General features: G+C 57.3%; 1 protein-coding gene across 2 annotated transcripts in view; it reads left to right on the top strand.

Moving 5' to 3' along the window:
* The window catches only part of FBXO42 (F-box protein 42), a 125,985-nt gene extending 118,870 nt beyond the window's left edge, over nt 1–7,115 (top strand). For both annotated transcript variants that reach the window (XM_018054652.1, XM_018054646.1), the window contains exons 7-10: nt 517–613; nt 1,082–1,138; nt 1,782–1,898; nt 2,402–7,115. In XM_018054652.1, coding sequence (XP_017910141.1) covers nt 517–613; nt 1,082–1,138; nt 1,782–1,898; nt 2,402–3,517 — 1,387 coding nt within the window. In that variant the 3' untranslated portion in view covers nt 3,518–7,115. The remainder of the gene's footprint in view (nt 1–516; nt 614–1,081; nt 1,139–1,781; nt 1,899–2,401) is intronic.

Below are 13,929 nucleotides of genomic sequence, written 5' to 3'. Positions count from 1 at the left end.
CCCCGTGGGTGAATAAATGGCCTTAGAGGGGCCCATGAAGCAGAGGCTGCCGTGGAGGAGTCTGTCCTTGCCATACTGGTCCCCTGAGCACTGGAGATGCCGACTTGTCCTTGACACGAAAGCTGCAGCTCCCATTAACCAGGGTGAAATTACCTTTCGTAGCCAAAGTCGATAAATCTTCATCTCCTAGACAGTAATAGAACTGCCTTTTGAATAATTTTGCTCTCTTCCTGTGGGTTTTGCCTTTGAAAGACTGTATCACAGCTGGTAGCTATCTCCTGCTATCACCAATTAAGTAACTCTTACTTTAGTTGCTGTTCGGCTACAGACATGACTCAGGTGCGGCCTTGTGGGTTAGTGGAAAGAGCCAGGTGTGAAAGTCTCCCTTCCTGTGGCGCAGTGCTGAATGCGGGCGTGGCGTTGCGGGAGAACCCTGAAGAGCGTCCCCTCCGCCGGGCCGGCGCCTGTGCCCCCAGGCGCGCCCGCCTCCCTCACCCTCGTGTCCTTGTCTTACAGGAGCAGCGACGTCTGGGTCCTGGACCTCGAGCAGTGGGCGTGGTCCAAGCCCAGCATCTCCGGGCCCAGCCCTCATCCCCGCGGCGGCCAGTCTCAGGTGCTCAGGAGTTAAGATAGCTATTCAGCAAGCCCTGTAGCGTCTGTCAGTTAGGACAGGAGAGGGAGGAGGGGGTCAGGTAAGGGCCAGCACACGCAGGCCACGGAGAGTTCACCACTCTCTTCTGCTGGCATGCATTCTTCAACTTCTAGTGGGTTATAATTACTTTTGTTGGCTTTATATTGTGCCTCTCCCCAAAGCATTTTATTTTTTTAGAGAACCCTGCATTTTCTGTGGTTGGCACTCTTGTGTTAATAGTATTTAATCAACAAAGAATTCATTCCGGTGAATCATCAGTAGTTTGTTCACAAGGATCAGAACTGACGTGGTTTGGGGGACCGGGGAGCCTGTGGTGAACAGAATGCTGTCATTCGGGAGCCAAGTAGACTATTTCCATTTACCACTGAGATAGCGGAGGTCGGACGCCTGTGTCTCTGTAGGTTTATTTTAAATTTCTTCCTCTCCCAGATCGTCATAGATGATGCGACTATTCTAATCCTTGGAGGGTGTGGCGGTCCCAACGCTGTGAGTACGGCTGGTGTGGCGTTCCCACGCACACGCCGCTGAGCTTCAGAACCTGCTTCCCCTGTCTCACCTTGTAAAACTGCAAGGCCGTTTCTGTAGCATTTTCATTTAGAAAATACCTTTCCCACATAGCCTCTCTATTTTCTGGCCCTTTTCTCCACTCTTTTGGGGAGAAGGCGGGGGGAAGCTTTTCATTACAGACATTTATCTCTTAAATATTCACGTCTATGGTCTTCCTTCTCCCACGGAGCCTTTAGGGTACAAGGTTTGCTGCTATCTTTTTTCACAAAGAGGAGTGAGAGAAAAGTGAGTTGACTGTGGCCAGAACTCACATGAAGCTTGCTTAAGAACGCAGGTTCAGACATTGTGGGTGTGTCTCGTCTACGACCCTCCCTGTCAGTGCACACGCACAGAACCGCAGGCAAATTCAAAGCCACGCCGAGCTGGGGTCCTGGGTGCGGTCTCGTGTGCCTGGCCAGCGGCCACACACAGGGACGACTGCGCGGCCCGGGAGCTTGTCCTGCCTCCTGAAGTGCGTGCGCACTCTGTGACCGACAGTGCAGCTTGGCGGCCGCGGCCCTGCGCGCGCGCGGTTCATGGCCTGCGCCGCCCCTGAGCCCTGCTGTGGGCGCCTCTCTTGCAGCTGTTCAAGGATGCCTGGTTGCTGCACATGCACCCGGGCCCCTGGGCCTGGCAGCCGCTCAAGGTGGAGAACGAAGACCACGGAGCCCCAGAACTGTGGTGCCATCCAGCTTGCCGGGTGAGTGGGGAGCCGGCGGGCCAGCAGAGGGGGAGGCCCTGAACCTCGAGCCCGATTAACTCGGCAGATTGCTAAGCAGCTTTGTGTGGAAACTGAAAACATCGTGATGTCCCCAGAGAGGTGGACCCTGAGCGCAGCTCTCAGGCGTTTCTCACACATGTGAGCCACTGGACAGAAAAGCTCTGTGGGGCCCACCCGCCTTTAAGCACCGCTGTCTAGGAAACTTGCCCCAGGCCCCCACACATACACTCTGTTCTTCCCTTTACCCCTACTCTGTAGACATAATTCAAACGATAGCACGTCTCCCTATACCAACTTTATATATAGAATCCCTTTATATATGTGAAGTATCCCATCTGTCCTGGAGGGAAGGCTGTATTCTTCTCATCTTGGTAGGGATCTCAGATACCTGCAGAATGCCTGGCCCGCCCCCGACGCCCCTGGTGAGATGTTGCAGGGTCGAATAAATGACCAGAGCTGAGCACAGGTCTTCTGTCTTCCAGGTCGGGCAGTGTGTGGTGGTCTTCAGCCAGGCGCCTAGTGGGCGAGCACCGCTTAGCCCCAGCTTGAACTCCCGCCCATCACCTATCAGTGCCACCCCTCCAGCCCTGGTTCCCGAAACCCGAGAATACCGCTCTCAGTCTCCCGTAAGGAGTATGGATGAAGCGCCCTGTGTTAACGGCCGCTGGGGAACACTGAGGCCCAGAGCGCAAAGGCAGACCCCCTCAAGTTCCCGAGAAGGAAGCCTTTCCCCAGCCAGGGGTGATGGCTCGCCCGTCCTGAATGGTGGGAGTTTATCTCCGGGATCGGCAACTGTAAGCGGCTCCTCCTTGGACAGCCCTGTGCAGGCTGTGTCTCCGAGCACCCCGTCCACCACTGAAGGGTGTGACCTGAAAATGGGGCTCTCCCTGGCCCCTCGACGAGGATCACTCCCCGATCAGAAAGATCTAAGGCTAGGGTCAGTAGATCTGAATTGGGACCTGAAAACTGCTTCCAGTGGCAATCACATGGATGGCGTGGGCAGCAGGACAGCGGGGGGCGGCTTGCGACACCAGCCCGAGCAGACGAACGGTGTGCACACCCCGCCACACGTGGCCAGCGCCCTCGCGGGAGCCGTTTCCCCCAGCGCCCTGCGCCGCAGCCTGGAAGCCATCAAAGCGATGTCATCCAAAGGTCCCCCCGCCTCCGCAGCACTGAGCCCTCCCCTGGGGTCTTCTCCAGGCTCCCCCGGGAGCCAGAACCTGGGCAGCGGAGAGGCAGTGCCCGTCCCCCGCCCCGGGCCCGCGCAGGGAGACGGACACGCGCTGCCCCCCATCGCCCGCCGCCTGGGCCACCACCCTCCGCAGTCCCTGAACGTGGGCAAGCCCTTGTACCAGAGCATGAACTGCAAGCCCATGCAGATGTACGTGCTGGACGTGAAGGACACCAAGGAGACGGGGCGCGTCAGGTGGAAAGTGCTCAGCAGCAGCTCCGTGGCCGGGCCCCCCGAGACCAGCCTTCACACGGTGGTGCAGGGCCGGGGCGAGCTCATCATATTCGGGGGGCTCATGGACAAGAAGCAGAACGTGAAGTACTATCCGAAGACGAACGCCCTGTACTTCGTGCGGGCGAAGAGATAGTGCGCTCCAAACCCCTTCCCCTTCCTGTGGCTTTTAATTTGGAGTTTTCCAGCGTGCAAGCATTTGGACTGAGAATCGAGGAAACAAAGGTCAAAATCACTCTCATAAGCCGAACCCCAATTCCCAGCCTCCCTCACTCCAGGCTGGGATCAAATCTCCATTAAGAAAAAAAAATTATATGAATCTATAGAGAAATATTATATATCCAGCTCTGTTCACAACGAGGGAGAGAGCTCCATCCTGGTTCAGATAAAATTGTTGCTGTGTTTTAGCAGAGGCTCTGCCGCCTTTTTCTACTTTATTGGTAACTAGACCAAGAATTTAGGGAACAGATACCTACCAGAACCTTCCTACAGAAACTGAAGAGCCACCTGTAAATCTTATTTGGTCTTCTCAGAGTTAGATAAAGAAAGGGCACGCGTGAAACGCACAAGCAGAGGCTTCCGATTCACAGGCTGTCGGTGCTGGCAGGTACAGTGACGTGTAGCAGTCTGCTCTCCGCCCGCAGAGGGCCTGTGACCGCTGCTCTCTGCAGTGATGCCCTCTGCCTGGTCCTCTTTTGCCCGTTGGGAATGAGGAAAGTTACCCAGCAGGGATCTGCTCCACGTGTGTGCCAGGGTCAACGTGAAACAACGTTCACGCAGAAGCACCTGTTTGCGTGCTCCCTCCATGTCTTAGGACACACTCTGGGGTCTGATTCTGGAATTTTCTAATAATCGTATTTCATCGCAGTTTCCAAAGTCTGTGTGTGTTCTCTTTTTCTTTGCCTGGAAACCTGGCGCCCGGAGGCCGCCTCTTCTGTTTACGGCTGCTGTTCTCCCCTCCTCCCTCCCCCGCCCTCTTTTCTTTGATATGTGAAATTTGTTTAAGCTCTAAAACCTTTCTCACTTTCTTTTACTAAGTTTGGGTGTCCAGAGAAATCTCTTAGAAATATTTCTGGAACCCTTTTTCTCGAGTCACCAAGGGACCAGCAGGGAGTTCTGAGATGCCAGTATCGTGAGAAATCCTTGATGCGTCAGAAAGTACTGTGGGCGTCTTTCTATTTCCAAAGCACGTTGGACACACCCGTCCATGTTTACAGAGCTGATCTGGGAAGAGCAGTTCCTTCTAGAACGGTTTTCGCCCTTGTTGTGGCATGCATCCCTCTGCCTGGCTGTGGACTGGCGCTTGGGCTCCCTGAAGCATGGCTGACCTCGGGGGCGGCTCTTTCTTTGTCTTGTTCACCTGTCGCCCAAACAAGGCTTGGGTTTTCACTTTCATGTCATTTCTGAGATAACATTTCCAGCCAGAGCAGTGTTGGTGGGGCGGGGGGCGGGGGGCGGACACAGGAAATTGTAAGTTGCCAGTCTCTAAACCATGACGCGGACAAACATGCCTCGGCACCACCTAAGTGCGGATCATTTTGGAGATTTCTCATCAGGAGAAGAGGGTGTTTTTCCTGCAGGGTTTGCATTCGTTTCTCAGCCCCACTCTCCCCGATGTCTTGGCATTCCCCAAGCCGAAGCGTGCTGCAGCTGGCCCTGGGTCCTGGCGCCCAGCCAGCTCTCCGGCAGCCTGTCTGATAAGTGTACTTTCTGCTGTTGCGTCATGTTCAATCCTTTCCCCTAGCCGTTAGCTTCTACAGTGTGGTCTTGGTGGGAAAGTGCCCTTGGTGCCAAGCCCGGGAAAGGGCCAGCTCACAGGGAGGGGCGTGTGCTCCCTCGGGCAAGGAAACTGCCCTGCGCCTGCTGGCCATGGTGTCCAGCTGCTCACCGCTCAGCCCTTAGTTTCCCAGACTCTCTACCCTGGGCCCGTTGCCAGGCCTTCTTTGGCAAAGACCGTTAGATGGTGCGGGGGTCCTTATTCACAAGAGAAGGCTAGCCTAGAAGGTTAGCAATTTCGGCCTTGCTGCTGTTGCTGAACCTTGTTTATGCATTGCACCTGTGCATGGACAGTGCCTCCAAACTTACTCAGTTCCTACTTAAAGTATTTGGAAGCCTGAAAGTTCTGAGTCTCAACTTGGTGATCTTTCCCTTTGTCCTGTGGCCTTCCTAAGCCGCTGTTAACCTGTCGGTTCCTTCCAGTGTCCCCAAGTAGGCAGGCAGCAGAGCTGATGATCCTTGTAGAAAGGAGCCTGGCTCCTTGGAACTCCGTGGCTTCCCAGGATCACCCACACCGCTTGGAACCAGACTGTTGACAGCTCCTTTAAGAAAGCGCTGCCTCTGCCGCCCCGCGGCGTTGCTCCCGCTGGCTCTCGGGCACTGTGGGCGTGCGTCCCAGGTGGCCGCTGCCGCGGGTGCAACGGGGCTCCGGGGGTCCTGGCCGAGGGGGCCGTTTCCGCGCTGCCGCGGACGCTTCAGTCAGATCCGGCTGATCCACCGCTCTGCTTTTGACGTGATGCCAATTTTGTCTTAAGATTCACTGAGGAAACTGAGACGAAATATTTTTTTTTTAAGCCTCAGGAGCACCTAAAGTAAATATTTATCAGTATTTAAGTATTTAAGATACATTTGTCTCTACTTGAAGCTTTAACCCCTTCCGCTCCTGCAAGTGTGCCTTGACAGCCCCCACCGTCACGCTGACGTCACCGGCCGCCACGTGGACTCCGTGAGAAGCTCAGTCCCCTCCTCTTCTGAACAGAGCTCCCTGTTTCCTCATTGTGCAGGCTGCGCAGCAGAGAGGGTCGGTATTTTTGCTCATGTTTCTGCCCTGCTATGCCTCCCCACTGCACCCACCCCACTCTTTGGGGAGCACAAACTTGATGTCAGAACAAGCTTAACTTTCAGTTGCAAAGCAGTCCTGGGTTTACTTTCCTCCCAGCCCTCTACAGATTGATTTGGTTTTAACACTTGAGTTTAATATCAAGAGCTGAACCATGCACCACGCTAGGAGCCATGCTGAGCCGCTTTAAGAGAAGCAGCGGAGGAAGGAAGGGAAGCAGCTCGTCTGGACTTCGGGGGACAGAAAGCCTCCAGCTGCGGAGAACACGGGGATGCCTCCCTCCCACTTTGCTTGGTCTTTCTGGGTTTCCTCCTGCTTCGCTTCTTTCCTTCCCCTTCAGAGTGGCATCCCTGGCTGGCTGGTGGCTTGTCTGTCCTTGTCCTTGTGGTGGTCCTGGCATGGTGACGTGCTCTGCTTTGCATTATCTGTGATCTCTTAGCAGCGCACAGGTCAGTGGGGGGATCTGAACACACCCAGGGGCAAGGCAGCCGGACTTCCAGGCCTGCACCCTAGGCGGCCTCCCCGTGAACTGCAGAAGGCATGTTCCGCACAGCCACCAGTAAGCGGTGGCACCCTTCACCGTGTTCGTTGCCAGAGCAAAGCGCCCCTTAGGCGCTGGCGCCGCTGTGCTCTCCGCTCGCTCTCTCCCCTCCCACAACCAGGGTTCTCGTCACCGCACGGCGTGCTGTGCCCTGATGAAGCTGGTGCTGTGAGGGACGTTTCCCACGCAACTCGGGTCCTTGGTGGCTTACGCTATGATCACTGTAGGCACATTACAGTGTAGGAATGAAAAGTGGATTTGATTTCATTCATATTTAAATCTCTTGTTGATTTTTTTGTTAATGTTTTCCCCCGATGACTTTTTAGCGATTTAACAAATAAAACAAAATGGACCGATTGTCTAACTGTTTCATTAGTATAAAAGAAAGAAAGCAAGCCGTGATGAAAAACAGTTGCAGACTGGAGTTGGAAGCAAAGTAGTGGGAAGGATACTCTTCCTCCAGGAGGGTGGCCCGCCCCCGAGGACATCATGTAATGATACAGCAGCTCTGTCCAGCGTGCTTGAAGGACGCAGTTTCACACGCGCAGTGCCACCCTGCAGTGGGGCCCCAGAGAGGTGACGAGCCTGGAGCGCACACCCAGGGACCTGGGCAACATTGGGCTCTTGAAACAGCAGATCGGGTTTGGAGGCACGGGCCTGAAGCCCTGTGGTCCATCCTGCCGTCCCCTATTTACTGCTCAACCTTGGATACCAGTTTCCTCATTTATAAATCTAGTTGTTTCTCTTTTTGTAGGATCATGAGGATTAACTGGAAGTTGCATATGAGACGCACTAGCCCAGTGCTGGACTGGCACGTAATGATTGGTGGCTATTGTTTATGATCAGCCCTTGAAGAAAAGATGTGATCTTGAAGGAAAGTGCTGACCACAGTGTGTCAATTGTTAGGATCATGCCCCTGACTAAGGGGCATGCACGCCGCAGCTGTCTGAGTCGTCTCCTAACCTGTCCCCATGAGAACCTCTGAGGCTTTTTGCCTCGAGCAGAACGTGGCAGCTGCTGCCATCAGACAGGTCAGAATGGCCTCGGCAGTCGCGTCTCCCTCTGGACCTTATTCTTCGGGCTGCCGGTTGCTTCTTACACTCCTGGGTCTCTGCGCCCAACGCCATCGTTCTTTCATGCAGCTCAGACTGAGGATCAGCCTTGTCTCAGATTAAGGTGCTGTGAGCCTGCAGCTCCCATCCTGCCTGCCCACATGTGTTTCCCAGGCTGCAGGATGAAACTTTTCCACGTCTAACAACATGTGATCTGATGCTGTCTGTTCTGTTTTCCATACCTCGAGGCATCTGGTGGACTAGACCATGGTGTACGGAAGGGTCTCAGGTCACTGATTTGCTGGTGGTTACAGTAGAGTGGTGGTTCTGGATGCTTCCACACTTGCCCTTATGGAAGGGCAGACTTGCTCCTTGAGGCTGTGGCTCCTTATAGCTCCTTGTTGGGCTCCACAGGGTCAGTAGGTAGAAGCTCTAGAGAGGGGTCACTGGGAAGAACTTTATGCAGCGAGAGCTCCGTGTAAGGCCTGGAACCAGTGTGGCATCACTGGAGGGATTCTAGCATTGCTGGATACTCAGACTGGGGGATGTAGAGGAGGTGATGTTTGGCGGGTAGGGTGCCCGTGGTGATTGGTGGTCCTGGGGAAGACCTGGCTTTCACGGCAGGCCAGTCCCATAAGGCCTCCCGCCAGCTTCCTAACGCCGTCCACCCAGGCCAAGGGCCGCAGTAATGGCCGGGGGGAGCAGGCCCCAGCTCAGGAGGGTTGGAGCCTGCAGACGGCAGCGTGAGCGACCCCAGGTCAGAGGCTTTGGGGCAGAGGAGGGCACGCGCCAGTCTGGGGAGAAATCCTCAGTGAGAGCTCAGCTCAGTGCAGAGCGCGGCTCCCCCAGGCCCGTGGGGGTCCCAGCACAGCCCCCGCCCCGCCCCTGGGTGCTCAAGGGCCGGAGGCCTGTGCCCGTCTGGGTCTGAAGCGCAGCACCCAGTCCGCAAAAGGGTGACACCAGATGTCCTTCCTGCTCCCCGGGCTCCACAGGCCGTCCCGCGGGAGGGAGGGTGTGCCCGAATGCCCGACTCAGGAGACCACGGCCTTGCACGTGTTGTCAGCACCATGCGCTCACGCCCCAGGTTGCCGCCACCTGGGGAACCTGGGAAAGGCCCCCCGAGATCCTGAGGCTGGCCAGCTGGGGACGGTGCCAGAGGGGCTGTGGTTTGTCCCCTCCCCTCCCCACAGGGAGAAGGGCAGTCCAGCATGCCTGGGGGTTCTTTGTGATGTGATTTCAGTATTTTTAAAATTTATTTGATATTGAAGGATAATTGCTTTTCAGAATTTTTCCATTCTCTGTTGATTTCACTGCTGATGCAAGTATTCAGCCAGAGATTGATAAAGCCCATGGGAGGAGACGATGGAGCTGCTTTACGGGTCAAATCAAGAGTGAGACCACAGGACCTCTGTTGGACCTTTTAACCCTTGAGATGTGGTCCTGTGGGCTCAGAAGGGAGTTCCCCGAGAGACTGCAGATGAGAGACAGGCACGGACTTCGGACTGGAGGAGCATCGGTTCAAAAGCTGTTCCTGCCTCCCCGAGCCTCAGCTGAAAGGGCAGAAATGGCCGTGATGCGTCTGGTCTCAGGGATTACCGGTTTAGCCGGAACCACGGGTGTGATTCCTCAAGAGCCCACCGGGGGGCGCCCTGGGAAAGGCTTTGGGTCCCAGACGCCGTCCGACGCCTCCGAAGACGGAAGCGGGACCGCGGAGAAAAGGCCCGCCTCTCCCGCCGAGCGCCGCCCCCGCCGGCCCGCCTGCTGTCTGCCCCGCCCTGCTGTGGGGAAGCCGGTGCTTCTCCCCGTGGGCTGGGCTCCGGCCCGACCCTGTCAGACGCCTGAGAGGCCTGCGGGTGTGCCGTGGCCCCGCCAGGGAGCCCGTCTGCCCACCCACTGCAGGGACGGAAGGAGGGAGGGGGCAGGCCCTAACCAGGCAGAAGCCTCGGGGAAAAGAAAGTCCTGCGCGGGGCCTGGGCTGCTGCCCGCCCGCGACAAGGCCAGGGAGGCCCGGCGCTGCCCTGGGGGTCACTCTCAGTGCGTGTCCCTTGAGTGTGGACTCACGCCTAAGGCTCTGCGCTCAGACGAGGCAGAGAGACCTGCCCTGGGGGCAGCTTAGAGGCTCATCACTCACCAGGGAGTGTCACTCGGCGGAACAGAGAGGACGAGTCCTGCGCTTCCAGGGCCAAAAGTGTCCAATCATGTCACTAAATCGCAAGAAGAGGGTGGATGGGGAGCCAGAGGGCTGGGAAGGCGTTCTTGCCCTCACCTCACCCTGCTACACTGAGGCAGGGGCAGACAGCTTCCCTGGGAGACCCCAGGTCGGTGGGGTCCAGGCCTGGCCTCCGGCAGTCAGGAGCACAGAACGTGCAGGCCTCTGGGCCTCAGACGGGGAAGACAGACCCCTGTGTCCCAGGAAGGGTGCAGAAGAGCTGTGAGGGGTCTGGCCTGTCCGGAGGAGCGGCGTTCAGGAAGGGTGCAGAAGAGCTGTGAGGGGTCTGGCCTGTCCGGAGGAGCCGGCGTTCAGGAAGGGTGCAGAAGAGCTGTGAGGGGTCTGGCCTGTCCAGAGGAGCCGGCGTTCAGGGCCGAGGACCATGCAGAGTGAGCAGAGGCCATCCTCTTGGAGGCAGCAGGGATAGAAGCTCGTGACCAGGACCCACGGTGGAGGAGAGCACACCCCTGACAGGGCCAGCATGGGTGGGGCCATGGCAGACGGCCGCAAAGGCCCAGAGAGGATGCCCCACCACGCTTCCTTGCTGTCGGGTAAACGCCCCCCGCCACCCCGCTGGATGTGAGCCCCAGCACCAGAGGAGGCGGAGATGAGACAGCTTTGAGGAGACTTGAGTGTTTAAGCTGTAGGAATGAAGATCACTGAATTTAACTTTACCAGGAAATTGCTGAACTATGGCATCTGCAGAGCAGAGACAGATTAAATTGAGTCAGAGGAAACAAAGCCCTGCTTCTGAAATGGGTGAATCAGCGGAGGCAAAAACTCGAACTTGCTCCACCTGCAGAGGAGCAGATGACGCGCCTGGGGTCCATGAGAACCAGGACGAGAGGGGGCCTGGCGAGCGCTGCAGAGCAGGAAGGAGGGGGCTTCCCTCTGTGGAGGGAGGAGCCTGTGGGGAGGCACAGAGGCCCGGTGTGACCGGAGGGGACGAGGCAGAACCCGAGGATGAGCCCCAGAAGCGGGGCCTGAACCCAGGCGGGCATCGAAGAGAGGCCATGGGAAACGCAGAAAAACCGGCCTCGCGGCTGACACCTGAAGGGCGGGGGGCCTGGCCAGCACGGATCCCCGCATTAGGCACATCTGTAGCCCTGTCTTGGGCTTCCCAGGCGGCGCTAGTGGTAAAGAACCCGCTGGGCAACGCAGGAGACGGCAGAGACCTGGACTTGACCCCTGGGTCGGGAAGACCCCCAGGAGGAGGGCATGGCAACCCACTCAAGTCTTCTTGCCCAGAGAACCCCACGGACAGAGGAGCCTGGCGGGCTGCAGTCCATGGGGTCGCAGAGTCGTCCCTGAAGCGACTTGGCACTCACGCCCGCGTGGTTCCCTCTGTCGGGGCACTGCCAGGCCCCGTCCTGCCCTGGGGAGTTCATGTCTCGGTGGAGGGCGGGAAGAAGAGACAGGCAAATACGCAGACAACTGAGCAGGATGACTCCCGTGAACAATCCGATGAGGAAAGTTGAGATGGGTTGTGACGAGGTGTGATGGTGTTGGGCTCATCCGCATGGCCTTTCTGAGGAGGCGACATTTCAGCTGAGACCTGAAAGAAAAAACAACAGCCACGGGGAGATGGGCGGAGAGCGTTCCACGCAGAGAGGAGGGCAGGCAGACAGACCTGAGGTGGGTGTGACCTTGACGAGTCCAAGGAGCAGCAGGAAGGCCTGTGTGGCTGGCGCGCCGAGCCAGGGCAGGGCGCACAGGCGGCCTTGCCAATCGGGCGCAGTGTGGACGGCAGGCCTGCGGGAGGCCGGCAGAGGGTTTGCAGCCGGGGAGCGACAGGTTTTCCAGGGGAAGGACACAAGCCTTGGCTCCCAGCCCATCATGTCTCAGCCGATAAAGAAGTTCTGGGGAGCGTTTCCTGGTGGTCCAGTGGTTAGGACTATCTGCTGTCACTGCCGAGGCCCGGGTAGGATCCCTGATCAGGGAACTAAGATCGCATGGTGGGGAAAAAAGATCCCAACTCTTGGGGATGATTTGGCCAAATTCAGTGTTTAAAGGAAATCTGGGGGACTTCCTGGTCGCCCAGTGGTTAAGGATCTGCTTGCCAATAGAGGGGACACAGTTTTGATCCCTGGTCCGGAGACTAAGATTCCACAGCCTGCCGGGCAGCTCAGCCCACTCGCCACGGCTACCGAGCCAACAAGCCACGGCCACTGACGCCCTCGTGCCTAGAACCCCCACTGCAGTGAAGGAAGCCCCCGCAGTGAGAAGCCTGCACCGCAGCAGACAGCAGCCCCCGCGCGCCGAAACCAGAGACAGCCCAGGTGTGCAGCGGCGGCGACCCAGCTCAGCCAAAATGGGAGCGTTAGGGGAATCTGGACACTAGACCTACCAAGCAGAGTTCTGTCCGGCCTGCCGCCCTGCTCACCAGGCTCCAGCAGAGCGTGGCCCCGCAAGGACAGGGGTCGCACCGCTCTCTCTCTCGTCTCCCGCTCTTGGCTCATAAGTATTTGACAAATGCGCATCCTCTACTCGACCCTAGAATGTTCGCCTGCTTCCTAACCGTCCTTCTTCTAGGCTTGCCCTCCGCAAGCCATTCTTCATGTTGTAGCCATAGGCAGGCAGTCATCACATTTTCATTAAGTTTTTACTCCATTGCAGACATATTGTAGGTTCTAGGGATGATGATGCGCTGAAATATGTCTCCCCTACCCTGGAAAAACTTCATGCATTGCTGCTAACTCGCTTCAGTTGTGTCCAACTCTGTGCGACCCCACAGACGGGAGCCCACCAGGCTCCCCTGTCCCTGGGATTCTCCAGGCAAGAGAATCTCCAGTGGTTACGAATCCATCTGGTCTGGGAGGATCCCACGTGCAGCGGGGCAACTAAGCCCGTGCCCTGAGAGCCGGCACTCAGACAAGCGAAGCCTCGTAAACGCATGTGGAGAGTAGCCCCCACTCGCTGCAACTAGGGGAAGTCTGTGCACAGCAGCAAAGACCCAGCACAGCCACAAATAAGTGAGTAAGTAAAATGTCAGGATCGAGAATGATGTGAGAGTGAGCTGGGATGTGCGGGCAAGTCCCTGAGTGGCAGAGGGGGCTTCTGTGCAGGTGGCGTCCACCCGAGACCTGGGCAGGGGCTCCCCTGAGCCAGCCTCATGAGGCCCTGGGGTGGTGGAGGGAGTTCCGGGGGGTGGGAAATGCGGCCCAGAGCCCCTCAGTGGGAGCAGAAAAAGGCCAGGGTCGCTGAGTGCAGCAAGCTGGGGAAGAAGGTGGTGGCTGGAGGGAAAGCAAGAGGTGGTCAGGTCAGTCACGGAAGGCCTCAAAAACACGGAGTTTGGAGTTTACTCTGAGAGCAGTGAAAACCTCTGGAGACTGCAGTCATTGGTGGGACAGTAGTGATTTATGCGCAAAAAGGTCACTCGGGGGCCCGGGTCCCAGCAGGGAAGCCCCAAAGGAAGCAATGGCCTCGGCCAGCGCGACTGGCCCTCCCGCCCTCCCGCCCTGCAGGTGCTCTGGTCTGGGTGCTGCCCACGTGGGCCCCCCGAGTCCCTGCCGTGACAAGCTTTCCTCGTGAGCCCTTCTGGAGCCTTGTCCAGGAGGTGCTCAGTCTGGGGAGAAGTCCAAACCAGGAAGAAACGAGTGGATTAATCAGAAGGCTCTATACTGGAAAGGGCCTTTAAGTGGGCAGTGTCTCCCTGTTTCACCTGAGACTCAAAGAGGAGACCCTCATGGGACACGTAGTTTAGGGGTCAGAGGAGTACAGGCGAGAGGAAGCCCCGGACCGTGCGTACAGCGTCCTTCTGAAAGGCCAGGCGCCAACCGTGACTGGTTCCCATCTGGAGCTGAGCTGAGTGGCGATTGTGTAAGTGAGGTCCTCGGCCTTGTTTCAGGCTGAAACGTGTCACCCCCATCATAGGTCAAAGCCTTAACCCCTCAAGCAGACTTATTTGGAG

The sequence above is a fragment of the Capra hircus genome, chromosome 2, assembly GCF_001704415.2.
Source record: "Capra hircus breed San Clemente chromosome 2, ASM170441v1, whole genome shotgun sequence".
Classification (NCBI taxonomy): Eukaryota; Metazoa; Chordata; class Mammalia; order Artiodactyla; family Bovidae; genus Capra; species Capra hircus.
This window is presented reverse-complemented; position numbering and strand designations above follow the sequence as displayed.